This window comes from Herpailurus yagouaroundi, unplaced genomic scaffold (assembly GCF_014898765.1).
Source record: "Herpailurus yagouaroundi ecotype Mexico unplaced genomic scaffold, PumYag 164, whole genome shotgun sequence".
Classification (NCBI taxonomy): Eukaryota; Metazoa; Chordata; class Mammalia; order Carnivora; family Felidae; genus Herpailurus; species Herpailurus yagouaroundi.
The window spans coordinates 12,154,860-12,180,502 of record NW_024412405.1 but is presented as its reverse complement, the minus strand read 5'-3'; the positions used below and the strand labels follow the sequence as shown (position 1 = coordinate 12,180,502).

Below are 25,643 nucleotides of genomic sequence, written 5' to 3'. Positions count from 1 at the left end.
AAGGCATGCACATGGTGAGGCTCACATATTAGGCATTACTTCTAACAACAAAAACAATGAATCCCTCGGAAAATTGGCCTGTCCTGGCTGGGAAAACGCAAAAGTCGCCTTAAAAACCCAGAAGCACGAAGAGAAGTAACTGGATGGAGTCACCAGAAAACCTCTGAAGAAGTGGCCATCCATTCCGTGCCTCTGCTCTGCCCGCCATGATAGCGGACAAGAAGGTTCTGAGCTCTCAGACATCCCTGGTTAGGGGCGGGAACAGGTGCTCCAGGCAGCGGGGCGTGACTTGCGGGGACGAGGTGGGGCTGGGCTGGGCTTGTGGGGCGGGCCCACGTGGGGGGCGTGCCCACGGGGCGTGGCGAGATGAGGAAGGACCTGTCTGAGGCGGGGCGCGCGCGTCAGGAAGATGGCGCTGCGTCTGCTGTGGAGAGCGCCACGCGGAACGGCGGCGGCGGCGCTGTCGAGGCTGTGAGTGCAGGTCCCTGGTCCCCCGCCACCCGGGCCGGCCTCCCCAGTTCCTGCCGGGAACCCCCGCCGGCCGGGAGCACCGTGCCCCTCTCGCGCGCCGGCTCGACCTCTGCCAAGGTCGCCGACGCCCAGCGAGGGTCGCCCGTCCTCCGCGTGCCTCCCTGTGGGAGGGTCATTGCTTGGGGGCCGGGAAAAATGGGTACAAACATTCGATTAGCAGCCCCAGAACACAAAACCAGCCCCCCGCCACCCCCACAAGTGGAAACCGCGAACGTGTGCTGTTTGATAAAAGGGGTCCTGGAATCAGCGTCCGCGAGGCGGCTCGCCTGCTGAGGGAGAACACCCTTCGCTCGTTGGTTCAGCACAGCGGTTCCCAAACTGGTCTCAGGACCCCTTTACGCGCCGAAAAACTATTGACCCCGACGAGCTCTTGCTTGTATCTAGTAATTTTTGCGGCGTGAGGAGTTAAAACAAGTTTAAAAAAATCTTCATTTACGAATAACACACCCGTTGCATTTTAACACACCCATATGTAGTGAAAGAGTGGTGTGGTTTTAGATTTTCGAAAGTCTCTTTGGTTTAATAGAGGACAGCTGGAGTCTCCTCTCCGCTGATTTGGAGGAGGTTTACAAAGCAGTTCCGGGCTCACGGAGGTGCTAGTTGGAAAAGGGAAGACCTCTCAGACCGTGTCGAAGGGGGTCGGGAACTCTCAGGTGTGCTGGGACCGCCCTTGGATAGCCGCTGGGCTAGCAGTTGCCAACTACATGCACACACGTTACCTTATCTGGCTCCCTGACCACCATGTGAAGAAGTCAGAACGAGGAAACTGAGGCTTGGAGAGGCTAAGTGACGCCAAGCAGAGAATGGCAGAGTTTGGTTTAGAAACCAAGCCTGTGGCTCTTGGTCTGGAACTTCTTCCATTTGCTTGCTCCCTGCTTCCCGACTCTCCAGTGTGTCCCGCGCCAGGCCCTACCCCGTCTTGTACATCCCGCCTTCCCCTTTCCCAGACCTGAGCCTGGTCTGTGGCCCTGGGCTCAGGGGTTCACCCCTGGAACCAGAGATGGCTGCCAAGGCGGTAACACCCAGGCCCTTCCAGAAGGCCCCCTTTTCCTTCAGTAATGTGGTCCAGTGACCACATGCAGTCACCTATTTCTAAGGCACTTGGGGCTCATCTCAAAGTGCTCTTTGCCATCTTTAGCACCTGGGCTCATTCTCCACACACACATCCTACGAAGGCCATGGCAGCAGGCTTTCGTGCTGGGTGCTTCAGGGAGCGTGCTTCCTGGGTTAAATCCTCTGTTTCCCCATCTTCAGAACACACAGAATTGGGAGAAGTAAAGGTGCTAAACGTCAGCTTAGAAAGGTCTGCCTAGAGATGCCTTAATTTCTAGTTAGGTTGCATTTAAGCTTCAGGCCGGTAGACCTGCTTCTGGTGGCTTTTTCCTTCTGTTTTTAGAGTGTCAGGAGCATTGCTGCTAGGCGGGGACCATGCGAGTGCTGTCCTTGATGCCTCGTTTTCCACCCTGCCTCTGGCCCTGCTGCTTTCTGTAGCCACTGCTCAATTTATGTAAATACCTGCCCTCAGTCTCGGGGAGCATAACTCTCCACTCCTAGGGATGCTATTGGTTCAACTGTCTTTTAAGTCCTCTCTGTCGACAGAGAAAATTAAAAAAAAAAAAAAAATGTGAATAGTAACCCATATATATATACCTTCATCTATAAATATATATATTTTTACAATAGGCTCTACACCCAAGGTGGGGCTAGAACTCACCAACCTGAGATCAAGAGTTACGTGCTCTACCGACTGAGCCAGATGCCCCCGGATATTTCTGTATAAAACCACTGTATCTATATTAACCTAAACCTGAGTTCATACTGCCTCCAATTGTAATCCATTGCCACATGGATCATTCTAGCCTCCTCCCCTTTGCTTGATTAATAAATTTTCACTACAACAGTTAGAAACCTGGCTCCCATCATCCACCATCCACCATCCAGTTACTTAATTGTTCAGTTTTAGCATACCCATACAGCAGTATTTGAATTGTTAGGCCATACTCTGGGGGAAAGAACTGTCAACGAAGTACAGTACGTGTGTGCAGTTCCTTTTCCTTTAGTCTTACAGGTGCCACTCATTTCCATAGTTACTTAGTTCAGGGCCTATTTCTCCCATCCCCTTCAGTGAGGTTGTTTCATACATTTGCAATACAGTTTCAGAGTCCCTTGTCATAATCTGCATTATTTCCTACCTCCCACATGAATTTTTTTTAAATTGCATATATTAAGGTTTGTTCTTTTTGTTATAAAATACTGTGGATTTTGACAAATGCATAATATCATGTATCTACCATAAGAGTATTATATACAGAATTGTTTTATTTCCCTGAAAATCCCCCTGTGCTTCACCTGTTTGTCCATCCTGGCTTCTCCCAAACTCCTGATCATATTCCTGTCTCTATAGTTTTGCCTTTTCCAGAATGTCATAGAATTGGAATTACATAGTATGCAGTCCCATTAGATTGCATTCTTTCACTTAGCAATGTTCATTAAGGTTCCTCCCATGTCTTTTTCATGGCTTCTTAACTCATTTTCTTTTACTGCTGAATATTCCATTGTAGAGATGTTTCACAGTCTGTCTGTTCACCTATTGAAGGACATTTTAGTTCTATAAAGGTTTAATAAAGCTAGTATAAACATTCTCGTGCAGATTTTCTCTGGGTATAAGTTTTCAAATTAATTGGGTGAATACCTAGGAATATGATTGTATGGTAGCTTTGTAAGAAACTACAAACTATCTTCCAAAGTGCCTGTACCATTTTGCATTCCAATCATCAGTGGAAGGATGCTGTACATCCTTGCCAGCATTTAGTATTGTCAGTTGAAAAAACTTGTTTAGTCATGCTAACAGGTGCGTAGTGGTATCTGTTGTTGGTCTAATGTTCGTTTGTTTTAATTTGAAATTCCCTGATGTCAGGTGATGTTGGACATCTTGTTATATGTTTATTTGCCATCTGTGTATCTTCTTTGGTAAGGTGTGTATTCTGATCTTCTGCCTACTTCTTAGATTGTTTTCTTATTGTTGAGTTTTAAGTATTTGTTGCATAGTTTAGATATAAGTCTTATAAAAGATATATGTTTGGCAAATATTTTCTCCCAGTCTGTGACTTGTCTTTTCATTCTCTAATGGTATCTTTGACAGAGCAGAAGTTTTTTTATTTTAATGAAATCATGCTTACTTTTTCTTTCGTGGATCATGCTTTTGCTGTTATTTTTAAAAACTCATTGCCGGGGCGCCTGGGTGGCGCAGTCGGTTAAGCGTCCGACTTCAGCCAGGTCACGATCTCGCGGTCCGTGAGTTCGAGCCCCGCGTCGGGCTCTGGGCTGATGGCTCGGAGCCTGGAGCCTGTTTCCGATTCTGTGTCTCCCTCTCTCTCTGCCCCTCCCCCGTTCATGCTCTGTCTCTCTCTGTCCCAAAAATAAATAAACGTTGAAAAAAAAAATTAAAAAAAAAAACAACTCATTGCCAAATCCAGAGTCACATAGATTTTCTCCTGTATTTCCTTCTAAAAGTTCTACAGTATTATGTTTTATACTTGGGCCTGTGATCCATTTTAAGTTAGTTTTTATAAGTAGAAGGTGTTTGTCTAATTTTTTTGGATGTTGATCCAATTGTTCCATCCCATTTGTTGAAAAAATTGTCCTTTCTCCATTAAATTGCTTTTGCTCCTTTGTCAAAGGTCAGTTGGCCCTATTTGTGTGGGTCTGTTTCTGGACTCTTAATTTTGTTATATTGACCTGTGTGTCTGTTCTTTTGCCAATATTATGCTGTCTTTATTACTGTAACTTTATAGTAAGTCTTGAAGTTGGGTAACATCAGTTCTCCAACTTCAGTTTTCTTTCATATTATGTTCGCTATTCTGAGTCTTTGCCTTTCTGTATAAACTTTAGAATGAGTTTGCTGATATCCACAAAATAGCTTGCTGAGATGTGATTGGAACTGCATTGAATCTATAGATTAAATTGGGAAGAATTGACATCTTCACAATATTGAGTCTTCCAATCCATGAATACGGACTATTTCCCCATTTATTTAAATGTTCTCGATTTCTTTCATCAGAGTTGTATAGTTCTCTGCATACAGGTCTTGTACATGTGTTGTTAGATTTATACCTAAATATTTCATTCTTTGGGTGCTGTTGCAAATGGTATCGTGTTTTATTTATTTTTTTTATTTTTTATTTAAAAAAAATTTTTTTTTCAACGTTTATTTATTTTTGGGACAGAGAGAGACAGAGCATGAACGGGGGAGGGGCAGACAGAGAGGGAGACACAGAATCGGAAACAGGCTCCAGGCTCTGAGCCATCAGCCCAGAGCCCGATGCGGGGCTCGAACTCACGGACCGCGAGATCGTGACCTGGCTGAAGTCGGATGCTTAACCGACTGCGCCACCCAGGTGCCCCTGGTATCGTGTTTTAAATTTCAAATTCCAATTGTTCATTGCTAGTTTATAGGAAAGCAATTATCTTTTAAATATTAATTTTGTATCCTGCAGCCTTGTCATAATCACTTATAATTTACATGAGTTATTTTTTGTGAGTTCTTTGGGATTTTGTACATAGATGATCATGTAGTTCTCAAAAACTTTTTAAAAAATTAATTAATTTTAAGAGAGAGTGTGAGTGGGAGAAAGAGAGAGAGAATCCCAAGCAGGCTCCACTGTGCCAGGTGTGGAGCCTGATGCAGGGCTTGAACCCACAAACTGTGAGATCATGACCTGAGCTGAAACCAAGAGTCAGACACTTAACCAACTGAGCCACCCAGGCAGGCATCCCTCAAAAACATTTTTATTTCTTCTTTCTCAAGATGTGTGCCTTTTTATTTCCTTTTCTTGTTTTATTGCACTAGCTAGTGGCTCTAATAAGATGTCAATAAGAGTGATGAGAGGTGGCATTCTTGCCTTGTTCCCAATCTTAGGGAAAGCATCCAGTTTCCCATCATTAATTATGATATAAGCTGTATGTATTTTGTAGATGTCTTTTATTCCCCATTTGCTGATACTTTTTGTTTTTTATTGTGAATGGGTGTTGGATTTTATCAGGTTCTTTTTCTGCATCAATTGATATGGTTTTCCTTGTTTAGCCTGTCAATGTGGCAGATTACATTAATTGATTTTTGGATGTTGAACCAGCTTTGTATCCCTGGAATAAATCCCATTTGGTCATGGTGTATAATTCTTTTTATACATTTTTGGATTTGATCTGCAGATATTTTGTTAGGGGTTTTTTATCTATGTTCATGAGAGATATTGGTCTGTAATTTTCCTTTTTTGTACTGTGTGTGTGTGTGTGTGTGTGTGTGTGTGTGTGTGTGTGTGTGTTTTGGGGGGGTGGGGAGAGAATGCAGGTGTGAGTGGGGGAGAGGCAGAGGAAGAAAGAGAAAATCTTAAGCAGGCTCTATGCCCAGCATGGAGCCTGGCACAGAGCTTGATCTCACGACCTAGGCCAAAATCAAGAGTTGGTTGCTTAACCCAGTGAGCCACCCAAGCGCCCCTGTAGTGTGTTTATTGGTATTGGTTTCTGTGTATCTCATGACTTTTTTGTTTCTCTATTCCTTCTTTACTGCTTTCTTTTGTACTAAGTGAATACTTTGTAATGTTTTAATATTTTAAATTTCTTTAATGATTTTTAACTACTTTTTTACTTTTTAAATTGGAGTATCGTTGACACAGTTTTTTTTTTTTAATACTGTTTTTAAAGAGATTTTTTAGTGGTTACTCTAGGGCTTACCATGTACATTTTTGAAAAGAATTGTGGTAAAATAAAATACATGTAACATAAGCTTTGTCATTTTAACCATTCTAAGTATACAGTTTAGTGGCATTGCCACATTCACACTGTTGTGCAACCATTACCACTATCCACATTTTTTTCCTCACTCCAAACAGAAACTCTGTACTCATGAAGCACAATAATTCCTTCTCTATCACCTGGTAGTCCCTAGTCTACTTTCTGTGTTTCTGAATTTGCTTATTTTAGATTGTAAGTGGGATCATATAATTTACATTCTTTTGTTTCTGGCTTATCTCACTTTGCATAATGTTTTCAAGAATCATTCATGTTGTAGTATGTATGAGAACTGCATTCCTTTTTATGACTGGCTAATATTCCATCGTAAGTATATTGCCATAGACATATTAACTTATAAGAATCTACTTTTGATTTATACTAAATTCCAGAAGAGAAATGTTACTTCTATATAGTTCTATTTCCGTTCCTTCTTTTTTGTGGTATTATAGTTATACATATTATATTTCTTTTTTCTTTTTTTTTTTTTTAGTGTTTTTTATTTATTTTTGAGAGAGAGAGAGAGAGAGAGTGTGTGAGTGGAGGGGGGCAGAGAGAGAGGGAGACACAGAATCTGAAGCAGGCTCCAGGCTCCGAGCTATCTGCACAGAGCCTGATACGGGGTCCAAACTCACCGACTGCAAGATCATGACCTGAGCCAAAGTTAGACGCTCAACCAACACCACCCAGGTGCCCCACATATTATGTTTATATATTACAAACCCAGTATACATTGTTGTAGTTTTACTTATTTTATGTCTTTTAATTAATTAAAAAAAACTTTTTAAATGCTTTATGTTTGAGAGTGAGAGAGCGTGAGTAGGGGTGGGGCAGAGAGAGAGGGAGACACAGAATCTGAAGCAAGTTCCAGGCTCTGAGCTGTCAGTACAGAGCCCCACACAGGGCTCGAACCCATGAACTGTGTGAGATCATGATCTGAGCCAAAATCGGATGCTCAACTGACTGAGCCACCCAGCCGTCCCTTAATTGATTAATTTTCAAAGAAAGCTCCATGCCCAATGTGGGGCTTGAGCTCATGACCCTGAGGTAAAGGGTCGCATGTTCTACTGACTGAACCAGCCAAGCACCCCAATTTTATGTCTTTTGAAGAAACTTAGAGAAGGAGACACAAATTCACAGACACAAGTTCACAGACACACACACATTTTGTAGTATTTGTTATACTTACTTTCTTATTTACTAGTTCTGGTTTTCATTTGTTCCTATAGAGTTGAGTCACCATCTGGTGCCATTTTTTAACACAGTACATCTTTGTTCTCACCTCCTTTGTGTTGTTATTGGTAAATATACTACATTTCTATATGTTACTGGCCTGACAACACAATTATATAATATTCTTTTATGTAGTTGCTTTTTAAATTAGACAAGAGAAGAAAGGAGCAGGAATGTGCATTTATCCTTAATTACTTTATTACTATTTGTGTATGTGTGTGTATGGATTTGATCTGTCTGGGATCACTTACTTTCAGCCTGAAGAACTCTCTTTAGTATGTCTTTAAAATTCTTTTTTTTTTAAATTTTTTTTTTCAACGTTTATTTATTTTTGGGACAGAGAGAGACAGAGCATGAACGGGGGAGGGGCAGAGAGAGAGGGAGACACAGAATCCGAAACAGGCTCCAGGCTCCGAGCTGTCAGCAGAGAGCCCAACGCGGGGCTCGAACTCACGGACCGCGAGATCGTGACCTGAGCCGAAGTCGGCTGCTCAACCGACTGAGCCACCCAGGCGCCCCTAAAATTCTTTTAAGTTTATTTATTTATTTTGAGAGAGAGAGAGCGCAAGTGGGGTAGGGGCAGAGAGACAATCCCAAGCAGGCTCCGCACTGTCAGTGCAGAGCCCCATGCAGGGCTCAAACTCACAAACCGTGAGATCATGACCTGAGCCTAAATCAGGAGTCAGACTGACCACCCAGGTGCCCCTCTTTAATATTTCTTGTAAGGTGGGTCTGCTAGCAATAGCCCTACACGTGTGTGTGGCCTTTCAAACCCTCTCCTTTCTCCCTTTTTAGTTCAGTCCCTGCCGCTGTTTCCACTTTTCCACTTTCTCTCCAGCTGCTTTTGGGGGGCGGTGCTTTTCCTCGTATTCTCCCCCCCACCCTCATCCTGTCTCCCCACGCAAAAACAGCTCCCTGCCCTCCACAGCTTTTCTCTCCCCCAGTTCGCCTCTCTGCGCTGCGTACCTGCTGAATTCTGTGGTTCTGGTTGTGCAGATTGTTGTGTTAATCCTCAGATCACTTGTCTAGGTGTGCAGGATGGTTTAGTGTTGGTCTGGCTGTATTTCATGGACGCAAGACACAAAGATAACTTCCATGCTGTTCCACCATCTTGGCTCCTCCCTGTGTGTGGCCTTTCAGAAGCCCAGGAAAAGGTCAGAGCTTTTCAAAGTTGATGGATATCTCATTTTCCAGCTTTTTCATTAAAGCTTTATTTAAGGTATACAAGTATACAGCTTTATTTAAGATTTTATTTTTAAGTCATTGCTACACCCAGCATGGGGCTTGAACCCACAACCTTGAGATTAAGAGTTGCGTGTTCTGCCGACTAAGCCAGCCAGGTGCCCAGGTGTACAGTTTTATAATTTAACATCTGCGTACACTACAAAGTGGTTACCACCACAAGTCTAGTTACCATCCTTCACCATACTGTTGACCCTCTTTACCCATTTTGCCCACCAGGCCCCCAACCCTGTTAACCCTCTGGTAACCATTAGTCTGTTCTCTGTATCTGAGATTATTTTTATTTTGTTTGTTCATTTCATTTTTTTTTTTTAAGATTCTACATGTAACATCATATGGTATTTGTATGGTATTTGCTCTTCTCCATCTGACTTACTTTGCTTGAATACCCTCAAGATCCAAACATGTTGCAGATGGCAAGATTTCATTCTTCTTTGTGGCTGAGTAGTATTTCATTGTATAAATACACCACATCTTTATCCATTCATCTGTTGATGGACATTTTGTTTCCGTATATTGGCTATTGTAAACAGTACTGCAGTGAACATAACAATAAACAGGAGAGCATATATCTTTTTAGTGAAAGTTTTCCTATTACCTGGAGGTAGAAGAGTTGGGTCATAGGGTAGTTCTATTCTTAATTTTTTGGGGAAACTCCAAATTGTTTTACATAGTGGCTGCTCCAGTTTACGGTCCCAGCAACAGTGTGTGAGGGTTCCCTTTTCTCTGCACCCTCTCCAACACTTGTTATTTTTTGTCTTTTTGGTAATAACCATTTTTACAGGGGTTAGGTAATATCTTATTTTGGTTTTTATTTGCATATCCCTAATAATTATTGATGTTGAGCATCTTTTTCATTTGCCTGTTGGCCATCTCTATGTATTCTTTGGAGAAATGTCTATTCAGATCTTCTCCCCATTTCATAATCAGGTTGTTGTTGAGTTGTATGAATTCCTTTTGTATATTTTGGATATTCACCCCTTATTGGGTATGTGGTTTGCAAATATTTTCTCCCATTCAGTGGGTTGACTTTTCATTTTCCTGTTAATTTCTTTTGCTCTACAGAAGCTTTTTACTTTGATGAGGTCCCATTTGTTTAGTTTTACTTTTGTTTTTCTTGCCTTTGAAGTCAGATCCACAAAGACGTTGCTAAGACTGATGTCAAGGACTTTACTGCTTATGTTTCTTCTAGGAGTTTTATGGTTTCAGGTCTTACATTCTAGTTTTTAATCCATTTTGAGTTAATTTTTGTGTATGGTGTAATATAGTGGTCTGTATTCTTGTGCATGTAGCTATCCAGTTTCCCCAACACTATTTATTGAAGAGACTGTTCTTTCTCCATTGTATATTCTTGGCTCCAGCTTTTCCTTTTAAGCTTTTTGGTTAGCCTGTCGTTTGCCCTGTTATCCAGCATCTCAGGTAGCGATGATATTAAATAATTGCTTCGGATTGTTTTGACAAACGCCCTCAGGGAGAATGCTGTTCCCACTGTTCAGGCTCTAAGCCAGGTGAGCCCTGCAAATGGAGTCTTCCAGGGAGCTACCAGGTGGCAGTTCTCTGTGTGTGGTGCTTTCAAAGACCTCCCACCCTACCCTGTCCCTTCCGGTGGCTGCCAGGCTGCTGGTTTTCACAAGGATTATGACTGTTGGTTTTTAAGGCTACCACCGAACTGGGGAGAGGGCGTGGGTAAGTTAAAAAAAACCAACAACAAAAACCCACATGGTTTGCTGTTCTTAACTGAGATTCATCCGTGTTTCTTGAATAAATGCTCCCAGATTGCTGCAGGCCTTTGGTTAATGTCTAGAATTCTAAAAAAGTTGATTCTGACTGCTAATATTCTCATTGTTATTGTAGAGGATTAGGTTTTTGAAGTTCCTTTCTCTGCAATTTTGCTGGTCACCCCTGCTTAGAATTTTGATCAAGAATTTGAGTTGGGGTGCCCAGATGGCTCAGTTAGTTGAGCATCTGGTTCTTGATTTCGGCTCAGGTCATGATCTCATGGTTTATGGGATTGAGCCCCATGTCGAGCTCTGTGCTGACAGTGTGGAGCCTGCTTGGGATTCTCTGTATCCCTCTCTCTCTGCCCCTCCCCTGCATGTGCGCTCTCTCTCTCTCTCTCTTTCTCTCTCAAAATAAGTAAAATAAACTTAAAAAAAAAAAGAATGGATTTGAATTTATAAAATGTTTTTTCAGTATCTGTTGTGATCATGTGGCTTTTCTTAAGTATGTTAATATGATGAATCAGATTGATTAGTTAAAAAAATTTTTTTTAATGTTTATTTATTTTTGAGACAGAGACAAAGCATGAGTGGGGGAGGAGCAGAGAGAGGGGAAACACAGAAGCTGAGGCAGGCTCCAGGCTCTGAGCCATCAGCCCAGAGCTGGATGTGGGGCTCGAACTCACAAACCATGAGATCATGATCTGAGCTGAAATAGAGTTGGACGCTTAACCAAATGAGCTCCCAGGTGCCCTGAAGTGTTATTTTGAAATATTTATTGGCATCATTAGAAATTGACTTTACTTGCCCAAGTGCATGGTGAGAAGCTAAAAGGAGATGCTATAAACAAATATGTTTTGGGTTGTAAGGCAGAAAGTAATGTTAAGTGGTCCGGGAGGTAGGGGACCAACCATCTCAACTTTCCCAGGACATTCCTGGTTTTAGCACCAAAAGTCCCACATTCCAGGAAACCTGTTTCAGGCAAAGCAGGATAGTTATTCACTCTAGAGATAGAGAAGTGAAGGGCTGGGACACCTGTGTGTCTCAGTCGGTTGTGTCCGACTTTGGCTCAGGTCATGATCTCATGGTTCATGGGTTTGAACCCCACATTGGGCTCTGTGCTGACAGCTCAGAGCCTGGGGCCTGCTTCAGATTCTGTGTCTCCATCTTTCTCTGCCCCTTCCCTGCTTGTGCTCTGTCTCTGTCTCTCTCTCTCTCAAAAATAAATAAACATAAAAAAAAGGGGGGGGGTGAGAGAGAGAGAAGTGAAGGGCTGTAGGATGAAATGAAGATGACCTAAGATGGTAGACCAGGGCCTTTGTTAAGAGGCTGAAGAGAAGAGAAAGAGGGAGGAGACTCTGAGGATGTAGGAAATACCATGACAGGGTACATAGACCAGGAGTAGCCTGGGGGCAGGGAACATGTCCTCGGGCTGGACGGAGAAGTTGGTGGGAAATGAGGTATCCCAGAGAAAAACTAGTGGGCAACAGCCAAGCTGGTGAGTAAGAACTAAAAGTGGTAGCTGGGCCTGAATCGGAAGATACACATGTCCATGGGTGGTACCTCCTGGAGAAGATATCCCTGCAAAGGGAAACTCCCAGCAAGGTACTGTTTGCCAAAACAAGGCTGTGCCACGTCTACTAAATAGCATAGCCTTTGCTTGTGGATCTGTCTATTCCAGCATGTAGTGCTTCAGCTCTCATTGTACTGTTTCCCTGTCATAGAGTTTTGCTGTGAACTAGAACCATCTGTGTGGGTACAGGCCAGGAGGAAGAACATTGGGTAACCTAAATGGTTTCTGTGGGAAAGGCCAGCAGGTAGGTAGGAAAGGCCAGGACCTGAAGATGAATTCTGACTAAACAACCGTTACCCTATACCCCCATGGGCCCATAGCGGAGTTGAGGACAATTTTACCACATGTGCTTTTCTCTACTCCCCAGACTGTGGCCACCAAAGTCTTTGCCCTCTCAAGGAACTGTCCTGAGTGCCCCTGTCTTGCAGAATGTTTGAGTGACATATGCACTTTACTATTCTAGAAATACTCCATGTGGTGTGTTGAGAATAGAGTATTCTCTGAAGTTACTTACATATGAGACTTAGAAAGTGAACACATATGCGTGGTTGTGGATGAGCCTGGGGGAAGACATCATACATAGTGAAATCACATCCACAGAGTGGCTGACATGGCTCAGCATCGGTACTTTCCTGAAGTGACTGTTTTCTCCAGTTAGGGCTTTACAGCAGCCAATGTCTGATTGATGTAATTTCTGAGAACAGCCTTTGGTCAGTTTCCTTAACTGGGTGTTGTGGTGGCTGCTCTATAGGAGCTGCTATTTTATGTGTGACTCCCTGTGAGGAAGTCTGCTAAAATTTTAGGTACATGTGGCTAAAATTTTAGGAAGGCAGGGAGAAGAAAGCTGGGCTCCTTGGGGAGTGGTTATTGATGGGTTTGATGACTGTTCTTAAGATTGGAAGAGTTGTTAATTGTAAAAACAATATGCTTTCGTGCCCCTGAGTGCAACTGGAGCTGTATTCTATTGATACATTTGGCTTCTTTATTCCTCTACACATTGCTCATGATGGCAACAGTTTCAGAATTTTATTAGTTAATAAAAAAATCAAAGAAATAACGTTTATGTTTTCATATAGGTCACTGGGTATGAATTTAAATCCATTGCAATTCAAACAGGTTTAATTTATTTCATGTTGTTAACTTGAATGTTTTATTGCATATCAATTAAATAACTCACTTGAATGATGTAGATAATAAATGGGCTCAAGAATTGAGATTTATTCCTTCCTTCCTTCTCTTCCCCTTTCTTTTCTTTTTCTCCTTTTGCACATCTTCCTTCCCTTCCTTCCATAAACCAAGTTTAAGGTGGCTTTTTATTTAGTTGCTTTGATTTTATATTTTGGTTAAGTTTTAGGATGTTAACTAATCTTGCAGCATTGATGTACGCTACTGTTCCATGACTCTGTCACATATATATTTGGGTGTATATAATTCCAGCTATTCATTTAAACTATTTCCAAGTTTTCTGCCTCAGGAAATGCAGAGATAATGTCCCTATACCCGAATCTCTGTGGCAACTCTTACTCATGTACTTTGAGGTGAATTTCTGTATGTGAACTTGCTGGTTCAAAGACTATGGACATTTTAAGCTCTTTGATGCTTGTTTTCAAGTCATTCTCCAGAAAGGGTGAGATACCTGGATTGCAGTATGCCCTTTGGAAGCTCATCTTGCCCAATTTCCTCGGCATCTGCAGGCCTGTGCACAGTAAAGTAAGCAAGACTGTCACAGTCGTCAGCATCTGGCCTAGAAAGAACCCTATCCTCTGGCTGTCAGTCAGGGCCAGCTTTTCTCTCTGTGGCCTCAGCTGTCACACTGACCTTGCTTGTAGGTGGTTCTGGAAACAGCTATGGAATTTTACCCCTTTTGCAAGTTCTCTTTTGAACTACACCATATGTAATGTTTTCCTCTTAGTTGGCCTTTTGAGATTGACAGAGGTGCCTGATTTTATAATAAAGGATTCAAAGTAAATATCTGTGAGAAAGTAAAAATTCTATTTTAATAGGATGCTAGTATGGGCATGTCTTACTTACCTGTTCCCCTTCACTGTGTTCTGGCCAAGAAGGTAGAGTGCTCTGTAAGTATTTGCAGGACACTTTTCAAATATGAATATTCGGAACATGTAAATACTGGAAATTTTAGAAGACACTTCCTACTTTATTGCCCTACTTGGCCACCTTCAGTAAAATTAGGGTCACAGTTCAGTGGTAGAATGTGTTCACTGTTTAACTGAGAGTTCTACATTGGTAAAAAATTGAATTAAAAAAGAGACTCTGTGAACCTTTTGAAAGTTTATATGATAAAAATACCATTGTACATGTATACATTGTACCACTTTACAAGTAGTGCAGGCTCATTTTAAAGCACACTTGTGTTCTTATTTAATGTCACAGTATTGTTTGTGAGAAAGATGATATGTCTTTAATATACGTATCAAAGACAATATGTATTTATTTCTTGGCCAAATACAAAAGTTTAAGAAATCAAAAACAAAAAATCTGTGCCAAGTGCGGTTTTCACACAGAGGCACTGGAGGGCACTCTAGCAATGAGAGATATAAATTGTCTCCTTACAAACATGCCTCTTCGGAAAAGATACGGAAGTTGGTTTTCCTGTCACTTTAAAAAACAATTGTTTTTATTTTTATTTTATTTACTTTAATATTTATTTGCTTTTGAGCAAATAAAGAGAAGACAGAGCGTGAGCCAAGGGAGGGGCAGAGAGTGAGACACAGAATCTGAAGCAGGCTCCAGGCTCCAAGCTGTCAGCACACAGCCCGACCAGGAGAGAACCATGAGATCGTGACCTGAGCCAAATTCAGACACTTAACCGACTGAGCCAGCAAGGCACCCCTTAATTAATTTTTTTAAATTAAGTAATCTCTGTGCCTAGCAAGGGACTCAAACTCACAACCCTGAGATCAAGAGTAATACGCTTTACCGACTGAGTCAGCCAGGTCCTTTCTATCACTTTTTAAGTCAAATGAAAAACACATAGACGGCAGAGGAAATACTTCTATACTGACCTTTTCCCTTGAAAGGTTTATAAGGAACTTAAGCGGATCTGTGCCCCGCGGCACCTTATTACTTCCAGGCAGACTGGCCTCCTTACCACCTATACAACATAGCAACTTCCCCCCAACTATTTCCACGCTCTCATCCCTCTCACTCTACCTGATGTTTTTTCCATTGCATTCATTTCCACTTGACATAATGTATGTTTGTCTGTTTATTGCCTGTCTTCACCCCATCCCCCATGCAGCTATTCATAAGAGCAGACACTTGTTCTGTTTATCCCATTGCTATATACCCCAGCCCTAAAACAGTACTTAGCACATAGTAAGTGCCCAGTATAAATTTGCCAAATAAAAAAAGAACATTTAGGAAGTGAAGTATTTGAGACAGTGTTTCTGGAAATTTGTGCCTTTTTTTTTTTATTGTGGTAAAATATATATAACATAAATTTATCATTTTAACCATTTTTAAGTTCATGGTTCAGTGGCATTAAGTTCACTCACATTTTTGTACAACCATCACTACTGTCTATCTCTGGAACTATATCATCATCTCGAACTGAAACTCGTACCCACTATAGAATAACTCTCCATTGTCTCCTGTCCCAAATCCCTATTCTCCATTTCTGTTTCTATGAATTTGACTATTCTATATTCTCACATAAGTGGAGTCATGCAATATTTGTCTTTTGTGTCTGGCATATTTCACTTAGAATAATGTCAATATCCATGTTGTAGCATGTGTTAGAGTTTGCTTCCTTTTTCAGGCTGAATAATATTTTATTACATGTAAATACCACATTTCGTTTATTCATTCATCCCTCAATGGACATTTGAATGGTTTTCATCCTTTAACTATTGCTAGTGCATATTTTATACAGAGCATAGAAATGTGATGTTTAGGTTTTGAGTCTTAAGTAGATTTCTTTGGAACAGTGATAGATTCTTTAGATTATACCAATGAGTCATAGTTCACCCTTGGATGATTTCTGCCTTCAGGAAAATACTCTTAGTTCAGATTAAAGTAGAAACTTATTTAAGACAAGCTCTGAAAGATCAGAAGTGGTTTAATATCCCTACTGGTGCTATTCAAGTTTTTCTTACAAATGCCAAAAAAACAGAATAAAAAAAAAAAAGGTTCAAAACAAAATCAAATTACTAATTCTCTGGTATAAGCAAGAAGATCTTGGATAGATACTCTGGGGTTCTAGTCCAGTGCTGACCCTGCAGTTAGCCCTTGACCTTGTTCAAGGCTCTTGTCTAAATTGAGGCTTATTTTTCTCACAGTTAAAACAGGAGGTTGGACTAGATGCCTCTTATCGGTTGACATTCCATAATCTAGAAGGAATCTAGAAAGGAATTATTGACTTAAAGTAAGAGGACTTTAGAGAATTTAGAAATATAAAATATATGGCTTTTTGAGCTTTTAGTTATTTTGGTCCATTTCAGCTCAATTTTTTTTAACGTTTATTTATTTTTGAGACAGAGAGAGACAGAGCATGAATGGGGAAGGGTCAGAGGGAGAGGGAGACACAGAATCTGAAACAGGCTCCAGGCTCTGAGCTGTCAGCACAGAGCCTGACACGGGGCTTGAACTCACGGACCGTAAGATCATGACCTGAGCCGAAGTCGGATGCTTAACCAACTGAGCCACCCAGGTGTCCCTTTTTCAGCTCAGTTTGAACAGAGATTGAAGATAAAAGCTTTGCCTTCCCCAAATTTGTGGGTTCAGTAATTGATTGGAACTCTTCTTGCCACGTTGGGAGGTTGTTTTGTTCATGTATTGTTCATTCTTATCCTTTAGAGCTCCCATACAGGAGGTGTCTTCGTTTCTCTCTCTCTGCAGCAGGGACTGCTGCCAGCTGCTTGCTGTGTTCAAGTCCTTAGTTTAAGTGGCTGCTGACTGCCACAGTACAGAGGGGCTCTGATTTCAAAATAATTTGGCTGTACTGAAAATACAAAATCTAGAAGAGATCAGGAATAATTAGAGGTAGATACCCTAAATTTTAGTCTAATCTGCAAGATTGTCTCAGAGAAGTGGAGATGTGATTTTTGCCTGCATTCCATCCTCTTCTAGTTATCTCCTGCGCTCCTAGAGCTTTCATACTGACCCACGAATGCTCCAGTGGGTGGAGCACAGAGCTCTTAGAGCCTGCCTATTCTAGCTCCCATAGTCCACGGTTCACCTAGAGATACCCAGTGAATATGAGAAAACCAGCTTGTGCTAATGTCATGTTTGTAATCCTCTCACATGCCTTACCTGCAAAGGACGTGGGCCACTAAAGAGAATTTCTCTTCTACCAGGAAAGCAAGTATGGACATAGCTTGTGGGGCCCCTCCTGTCCTCCAATCCCTGGACAAGGGTCCAGGCTGTGAATTTGGGTCATGAGTGTCTCCCTGTGCTGCAGAAGAGCCAGGAATTTACCAGGTGACCTGGTAACATGCTTGAGACTGGGGAGAGGATTTACCCTTAGAAATCTCCCTGCTCCTCCCCACCCCCTACACTCACTTCTTACTGACCTTAAGCTTCCTAAAGTGGGCTCTGATCTCCCCCTTACACAGCATAAATTCCATGATATCCTCTCTTGGCTGCATGAAGTCCAGACCCCTGAGTGTGGCATGCATGTGTCTCCTCACTTATCACCCACCTTTCCAACATTGCTCCCAGGGCTGCTTACCTTGCACCACTCAACCAGAAGGCTCACCATTCTACACACCACCCACCTCTCTCTCTGATTTGCTGACTCTCTTCCTCCCACCTCTCATCTTCAGGTTCTGCCTTTACTTATTAGCAGGCAGCCCTCTTCCACCAGCCCTTGGCAACTGTCAGCCTGCTTTCTGTCAATGCATCTACCTGTTCTGGATGTTTCATATAAATGGAGTCATACAATATATGGCCTTTTGTGACTGGCTTCTTTCTTTTTTTTTTTTTTTTAATTTTTTTTTCAACGTTTTTTATTTATTTTTGGGACAGAGAGAGACAGCATGAACGGGGGAGGGGCAGAGAGAGAGGGAGACACAGAATCGGAAACAGGCTCCAGGCTCCGAGCCATCAGCCCAGAGCCTGATGCGGGGCTCGAACTCAAGGACCGCAAGATCGTGACCTGGCTGAAGTCGGACGCTTAACCGGCTGCGCCACCCAGGCGCCCCAGACTGGCTTCTTTCACCTAGCATGTTTTCGAGGTTCATCCATGTTATGGCATGTATCAGTCAGTATTTCATTACGTTTTGTGGCTGAATAGTACTCTCCTGTAGGTATATATTCTGTCTATCCATTCATCAGTTGATGGACATCTGGATTGTTCCACCTGTCGGTGATTGTGAATGGTGCTGTTACGAATATTTATGCATAACTATTTGAGCGCCCGTTTTCAGTTCTTTTGGGTATATACCTATCTATGGAATTGTTGGGTCATATGGCAATTCTGTGTTTAACTTTTTGAGTAGCCCACTGTTTCCCACAGAGGCTTCACCAGTTTACATTCCACTGGCGATACATAAGGGTTTCAGTTTGCATCCTTGCCAACTTTGGTTATTTTCTATTGTTTTTATGATAGCCATCCTAGTGGGTGTGAAGTGGTATCTCATTGTGGTTTCCTCCAAACAACTTTTAAATACACAGATCAGTTAAGTAACTGATTTTAAATAAGAATTTGAAAAGGAAAAAAACACGCATCAGTTCATTTCACTTCTCTGCTTAGCGTCCTTAGAGCTCCTTCTCTTGGCCCTTCAGGACGAGTCTGGTCTTGTTCCTTCTACTCTTTGTAGTTCACCTGCTTCCACCCTTCTCACACATACTACCCCTTCCAGCATCTTTGGCTTTCACTTACTTTTTTAAGCAAGGAAGGCGGACCATGGGCTTTGAGGCTTAGAGGAGTTCAGACACTTCCCCAAGGTCATACAGACCTGAGCCTGAGCCCTGGCCCTGCCACTTACTAGCCAGTTCCCTTTAGTTTTGTCATCTGTAAAAGCAGCTTGTGATCCTTAACCACAGAGAGCAGTTAGAATTAAATGAGCTCATGCACTGAATGCATGGTGCCTGGCTCATAAGGACATTGATAAACAATGGATATAAAAAGGAAACAAGATAATACATAAGCGCCACCTCCTTGGGGAGGGGGACGACCATCTGAAGCATGTCCTCCCTCACATCCCCATTTGCCTCCCTCAGAGCTTCCTGTTCTTCATTATGCTTGCAGTTCAACATGATGTGAATGAATGGGTGCATTTCCTCTTGTTTGGTCTCACCACTCGACTGGAATCTCTGTTTACTCTTTATGCCTACACCCAGCATAGTGCCTGACACATAGTAGGCACTTATTAATATTCCTGAATGAAAAAACCATCATAGGGTCACAGTAAACAGAATTCCTTACTCATTATTCACTTGACATGAGAGGGTGGAAAGGCAAACTTTTTATGTGTGAGTGTGGGTGTTATGTATGTTTTCCTAGATTATAGATTTGTCTAAACATTCTTGCTAATTTAATATGTCAAATCTGAAGGTTCTTTCTTGGCTTGAGTTTTTGAACACAGTCCAGGGCTGTTTTCAGATCCCTCAGTATTCTCCTTTTTTGAAAGAGTTTTTGAAAACATAAAGGGGTATCTTCTGTACATACTTTTCTACATTATTCATTTATGTAAATGAGTTGTGGATAGAGGGGCTATTTTATTTTTTCCAACGTTTTTATTTATTTTGGGGACAGAGAGAGACAGAGCATGAACGGGAGAGGGGCAGAGAGAGAGGGAGACATAGAATCGGAAACAGGCTCCAGGCTCCGAGCCACCAGCCCAGAGCCCGACGCGGGGCTCGAACTCACGGACCGCGAGATCGTGACCTGGCTGAAGTCGGACGCTTAACCGACTGCGCCACCCAGGCGCCCCTAGAGGGGCTATTTTAATGTCAAAATGTGGCTTTACCTTGGCATCGAGGTATCATTAGGAGAACCGAGTCTGTCTATGTGGTTGAAATATCCCTCCAGCCAGTGTTTCTGTCCCAGGTACATTCTGTTTATTTCAAAATTTCTCACCTGTGGAACACACTTCTTTCTTTCAAGTCGGGATCAACTCAGCACCTGGAAGATGTGTTTAAACAAATAGTCACAGTCTTTCAGTTCATTGGAGAAATCTTAGGATCCAAAGCAATATTTACTTTTATTCTGCAATTTTCTTTTCTGCTTTTGTTTTTTCTTTCCCCATTCCACGCTGTTCTCCAACCCCCACCCCACATACCCTGGTTGATAGTAGGGTGAGGTGTCCTAGAAGGCTTGGACTTCTGGCCTTGACTATAATCATGGATTAGTGACCACTGTTGGAGAAGAGCCCTGTATCCTTATGACTTCTCCATTGGGAATTAGTGAAATGAACCCACAGGCTGGTAGGGGAAGAATTCTGTTGTTGATCTGATGCCTGGTGGGCTGGACGCTTCCTGAGGACAAGGCACCACATTCTTCATTTCTGTCTCTGTGCAGTGCCTGGGCAGGACTGCTCATCAGCAAGTGTCTGAAACCAACCAGATGGCTGCAAACATTCTGTTATGTGTGGGAACCTCTAAGTATTAGCAACTAGCCAGAGACCAGCAGTGATGAGCACTTTTTAGGCTCGACACACATTTGATTCCTAAAACGAGGACCCCAGGCATCAGCTGAAGAAATGACTTTTAAAGATAGAAACAGGACTGTTAACACATGTGCATTTTACTAATCAGTGTACTGTTTTTGAGGCATTAGTAAAAATATTAGTATTTCCAGCATTGTTAATGAAGGGTAAGAAACTTACATTTATCTTCACAACCATATGGTTTACTGCTTGATGTGGTTTTCTTTTTTGATATTTTTAAATTTGACTTTTAGTAAGGACAAAACCATTTGCTTGTAGGAATTTATTCTGCAGGTAAATGAGACAAGTATTTACTTCATAGAATATTTCTTTATAACAAGAAATTCTAGAACATATTGATGGTTTTCTTAAGAGATACTTATATTTTATTATTCAGTCATTCATTTATACATTCTCCCAAAAAGAATGAAAATTATGCCCCTACATAGTCCTAGGGAGCTCCTGAGAGCGAGGAAGGGGAAGAAAATTTCTCATGGGTTTTTTTCCATGCCAGGCACCTGGACACACTTTAGTTGGCACATCTTTTGTAAGATACTGTGTAGTCTAAGGTGCTTGGGTCAGGAGATGAAACACTGAAAGGTAAGTCTGCCACTATTATATTTTATTCCTTGAGTAGCCAGCATAGTGCTGTGGCCCATGGTAGGTACTTAGTAAATGTTGACTAAACGGGATGTGTCATGGGAAGTGGTAAAGTAGAGGCAGGAGCGACTTGCAGAGGGCATGGGGATTATTCCCAGGGAAGCTGACCTCTGAGCAGGTTTGAGAGGATGACAGGGGAGGGAACGGCATTCCTGGCTGAGGGAACTGCTTGTGCAAAGGCACAGCAGGAGAATTAGGAGTGAGTGGTTGTGGAGTAGGGGTGCCTCGTGGCAGAGGGGCTGGGCATAGCTGAGCAGGTGGGTTGGAGCCGGCTGTTGGCAATGGGGAGGCAGTAGAGATGTTTACTGTCTCTCAGCCTGCATCAAGTGAGTGCTTCATTCCGCACTCTGGTTTAGGGGGTAGTCCCTCGTCATGTCAACCTCTTGCCTTTCTCTTTTCTTTTAATTACATTCAAAACGGGCTGGGAAACCTAATTGGAACAGAGAGAAAGTGATGAAACTGTAGCCTGGGGGTTAGGCCAGTTCATCCGTTCCTCCTAATGCACTTAACTATGTTTAAGCACTTCTAAGTTATTTGGACCCTTCAGATGACTTCATTTCTGTGACTACTGTACACTTAGCTTCCCACATCTGCAGTTAATTTCTTAAGCGACTTTAATGGGAAACTTCAAACAGTTTAAATGTCAATTACCAAAAAAGTGAGGTTTTCAAATTCCAGTAATCTGTCCATATTGGTCAGTGGAACATAATCCCAGGTGGATGTAATTTAAGACAGATGACATTCCAGAGCTTCCCTTACAAAGAGCTTATATACCTTTAGGACTAACAGGCAGGCCCTGTTGTTGCTACACTCACAGAGCTGCCTACAGTTCTGGCTTATCTGCACAGGCTCTGTGCTCAACGCTTTCAGTTCACGGAACTCATTCTGGCTGTGTTTTGGCTGGTGCTTTTGAAGCTGACAAGACCCAAAACCTACTCTGTACATAAAAATATGTTGAGAATATAGTAACTGTAATAATTCCAATTTTTAATCCTATACTTTTGAGAGGCATTAAGTATTTATGATTTATGATGTACTTTATCATAGGTTTATTCTTTTTCTTCATAGATTTTTAAAAAAGATTTTAAGTAATCTCTACACCTAACATGGGGCTTGAACTCACAACCCTGAGACCAAGAGGTGCACACTCTGCTGTCTGAGCCAACTGGTTGCCCCTTCTTTTTTTTTTTTTAATTTATTTTTTTTATTTTACATCCAAGTTAGCATATAATAGCTTCCAGTGATCCATCCCCTGTGTATAACACCCAGTGATCATCCCAACATGTGTCCTCCCTAATGCCTCTTACCCACTTAGCCCATCCCCACCCACAACCCCTCCAGCAACCCTTAGTTCTCTGTATTTAAGAGTCTCTTATGTTTTGTCCCTCTCCTTGTTTTTATATTATTTTTGCTTCCCTTTCCTTATGTTCATCTGTTTTGTATCTTAAATTCCTCATAGGGGTAAAGTCACATGATATTTGTCTTTCTCTAACTTTGCTTCACATAATACCCTCTAGTTCTGTCCACATGGTTGCAAATGGCAATATTTCATTCTTTTTGATTGCCAAGAAGTACTCCATTTTATGTATGTGTACACACACACCCCACATTTTCTTTACCCATTCATCCGTCGATGGACACTTGGGCTCTTTCCATACTTTGGCTATTGTCGATAGCGCTGTTATAAACATTGGGATGCATGTGCCCCTTTGAAACAGCACACCTGTAGCCCTTCGATAAATAGTAGTGCAGTTCCTTCCTTGTAGGGCCAGCTGCCCCTTCTCAACGCATGGGTTAATCTTACATTTCTGACCGAGAAATCCTGATTTGTTTGTTTCTTGCCACTCTCACCTTTTTTCCCCCTCCTGTGTTCCTTCCTTTGCCTTTATTTTTAAGATAAAATGCATGAAAAAAAAAAAGTTGAGTAGGGGGATGAGTATTATTTTGACAGGAAGTAAAACCAAAAGCATGCAAAATAAATTAAGCTTGCATTTTCTCTGCAGGTCATTTAATGAATGTTATGTACTACAGAGTAAACAGTTTTGGGCAGCTAGTTTAGTTTTTTCCACTTCTAAGCCTCTGACAAATGATTTTAGATGATCCTTTGGTCTGAAAAAGGAAAACTTTATATGTGTGACTTTTAAATTGAGTTTTGTTATTCTTTGAAGACTTTTTTATGTAAGCCATCTTTGTGAAGTTGTTTTAGTTGAATTTGAAATTTTAAAAAAGCTTTAAAAGTAGAGTCTGCCATATTGAACTGTTTTTCACATGTTTTACATTAAAAAGTTAATTTGCGGAGTGCCTGGGTGGCTCAGTCAGTTGAGTGACTTCGGCTCAGGTCATGATCTCGTGGTTCGTGAGTTCTAGCCCCACGTCAGGCTTTGTGCTTGCAGCCTGGAGCCTGCTTGGATTCTGTGTCCCCCTCTCTCTCTGCCCCTTCCCTGCTCATGCTCTGCTTCTCTCTCTCTCAAAAATAAACAACAACAACAAAAAGTTAATTTGCCTTTTCTTTTTAATTTTTATTTACTTAAAACAATTTTTTAGTGTTTATTTATTTATCTTGGGAGAGAGAGAGAGTGAGCAGAGGAAGGGAAGAGAGAGGGAGAGAGAGAATCCCAAGCAGCCTTCGTGCTGTCATCACAGAGCCCGACGTGAGACTCGATCTCACGAACCAGGAGGTCATGACTTGAGCTGATATCAAGAGTCGGATGCTTAATCAACTGAGCCACCCATGCATCCCTGATTTGCCTTTTCTATTTTTAAAAGATACCAAGAAAATAAAGTTCCCTCATTAAGCAGTCATTATTTGTCAGCTGCTTTTGAAAATTGGGAAATTATGTTTAGTGTGTATGGCTTTAGGTTATCTGACACCTCCCCCAGGAGAAATAATGTCCTACTAAGAAATATTCTTAGTCCTACTATCTATTTAGGTTGGCATAAATCACTTTCAAAGATAAGAAAATAGTCATACAAAGATATAGTGGAACATGTGAATTTTATGTATTTTCTGATAATGAGCCCTGTTTTAAAGGCTTCTAGAGTTCTTTCAAAAGCAGCTCACTGGTGCTGTGTTTGGCATGTTGTATGTTGGTAAAACTTCACAGAAATGTGGAGGTACTGAATTGTGCACTTTATAGAATCTGGTATGCTAACATGATCACTTTTCCATGTACCAGTAATCTTTGGATTGTGAGATACATATATCATGTTTACAAAGCTTATGTCTGGCTTATCTGATTGGAATTGAAATGGACATTTTCCAGTAGTTACTTCTCAACATTCTAATTGAGTAATACCCACTAAATATCTATTTAAGTCAAAATGTAAAGGATCAGTGGCTTGCTTAATCAGCTTTAGAGGTATAAAGTTAGGATGTGAATTCACATCCCCTCTTTCTCCAGAGAGGTGACTTGATGACTTCTCTTTCAGTAATGTAGTAGAGCCTATTTGGCTTAATCAGCAGCCTTGGGAGTTGGAGCAATCATTTGAAATATTGAGTGGAAAAGTTCTTGCACTTGGAGAAGTCAGGAGGCCAGGAGTGAGAGACATAGCCACATCCTTTCCCTGGTGGCCCCTCACCTGTGAATTCGCACCAGGGTGGTAATAAAATTGCAGGAGCTCATTTTATGTGAAACCATTAGCAGCCTGAGAATTTGGAGCTAGCTGCCCCTCATACTTTAAGACACTGGAAGGTGTCATTTATAAGCATGGAGAGCTTGAAGGAAGGCAGAACAGGCTTGTAAACCGTAGCTTTAGGCTCTGGACAGTAATCAGTTTGTAATATAGTTTAGTCTTAGGCTATCAGAATCACAAATGTGCCTTTAAGTGTTGCAGGCAAATCCCATGAAATATCTGACTATAAAAGGTAGAGACAATGGCTAGTTATTTCCCAGTTGTTATTGGGGATATGTTATTTTCTTTTTGTTCCTTCATGCATAAGGGTAGAGGGGAAGGGAGCCATGCTGCAAGTGGAACAAGTAAAACTGAATATTCGTGTAAGTTTTTGTTTTTTTTTACATTGGCCATGATGAGAAGTCAAGTATCACAACTAATATGGAGGTTTTACTTTTTTTTTTAAGTTTTTATTTACTTATTTTGAGAGAGAGAGAGCTCAGAAAGGCAGAGAGAAAATTCCAAGTGGACTGTGCACTGTCATCACAGAGCCTGATGCAGGACTCAATCCCATGAACCTCAAGATCATGACCTGAACCTACATCAAGAGCCAGATGCTCAACTGACTAAGCCACCCAGACACCCCTGGAGGTTTTACTTTGAAATAGCTACATGTGC

The 25,643-nt window shown here is 41.7% G+C and overlaps 1 protein-coding gene across 9 annotated transcripts in view; it reads left to right on the top strand.

Annotated features, from left to right (window-relative positions):
* Nucleotides 1–370: 370 nt before the first annotated feature.
* The window catches only part of CLYBL (citramalyl-CoA lyase), a 277,204-nt gene continuing 251,931 nt past the window's right edge, over nt 371–25,643 (top strand). For all 9 annotated transcript variants that reach the window (XM_040487161.1, XM_040487162.1, XM_040487160.1 and 6 more), the window contains exon 1: nt 371–471. In XM_040487161.1, the coding sequence (XP_040343095.1) occupies nt 410–471 (62 nt within the window). In that variant the 5' untranslated portion in view covers nt 371–409. The remainder of the gene's footprint in view (nt 472–25,643) is intronic.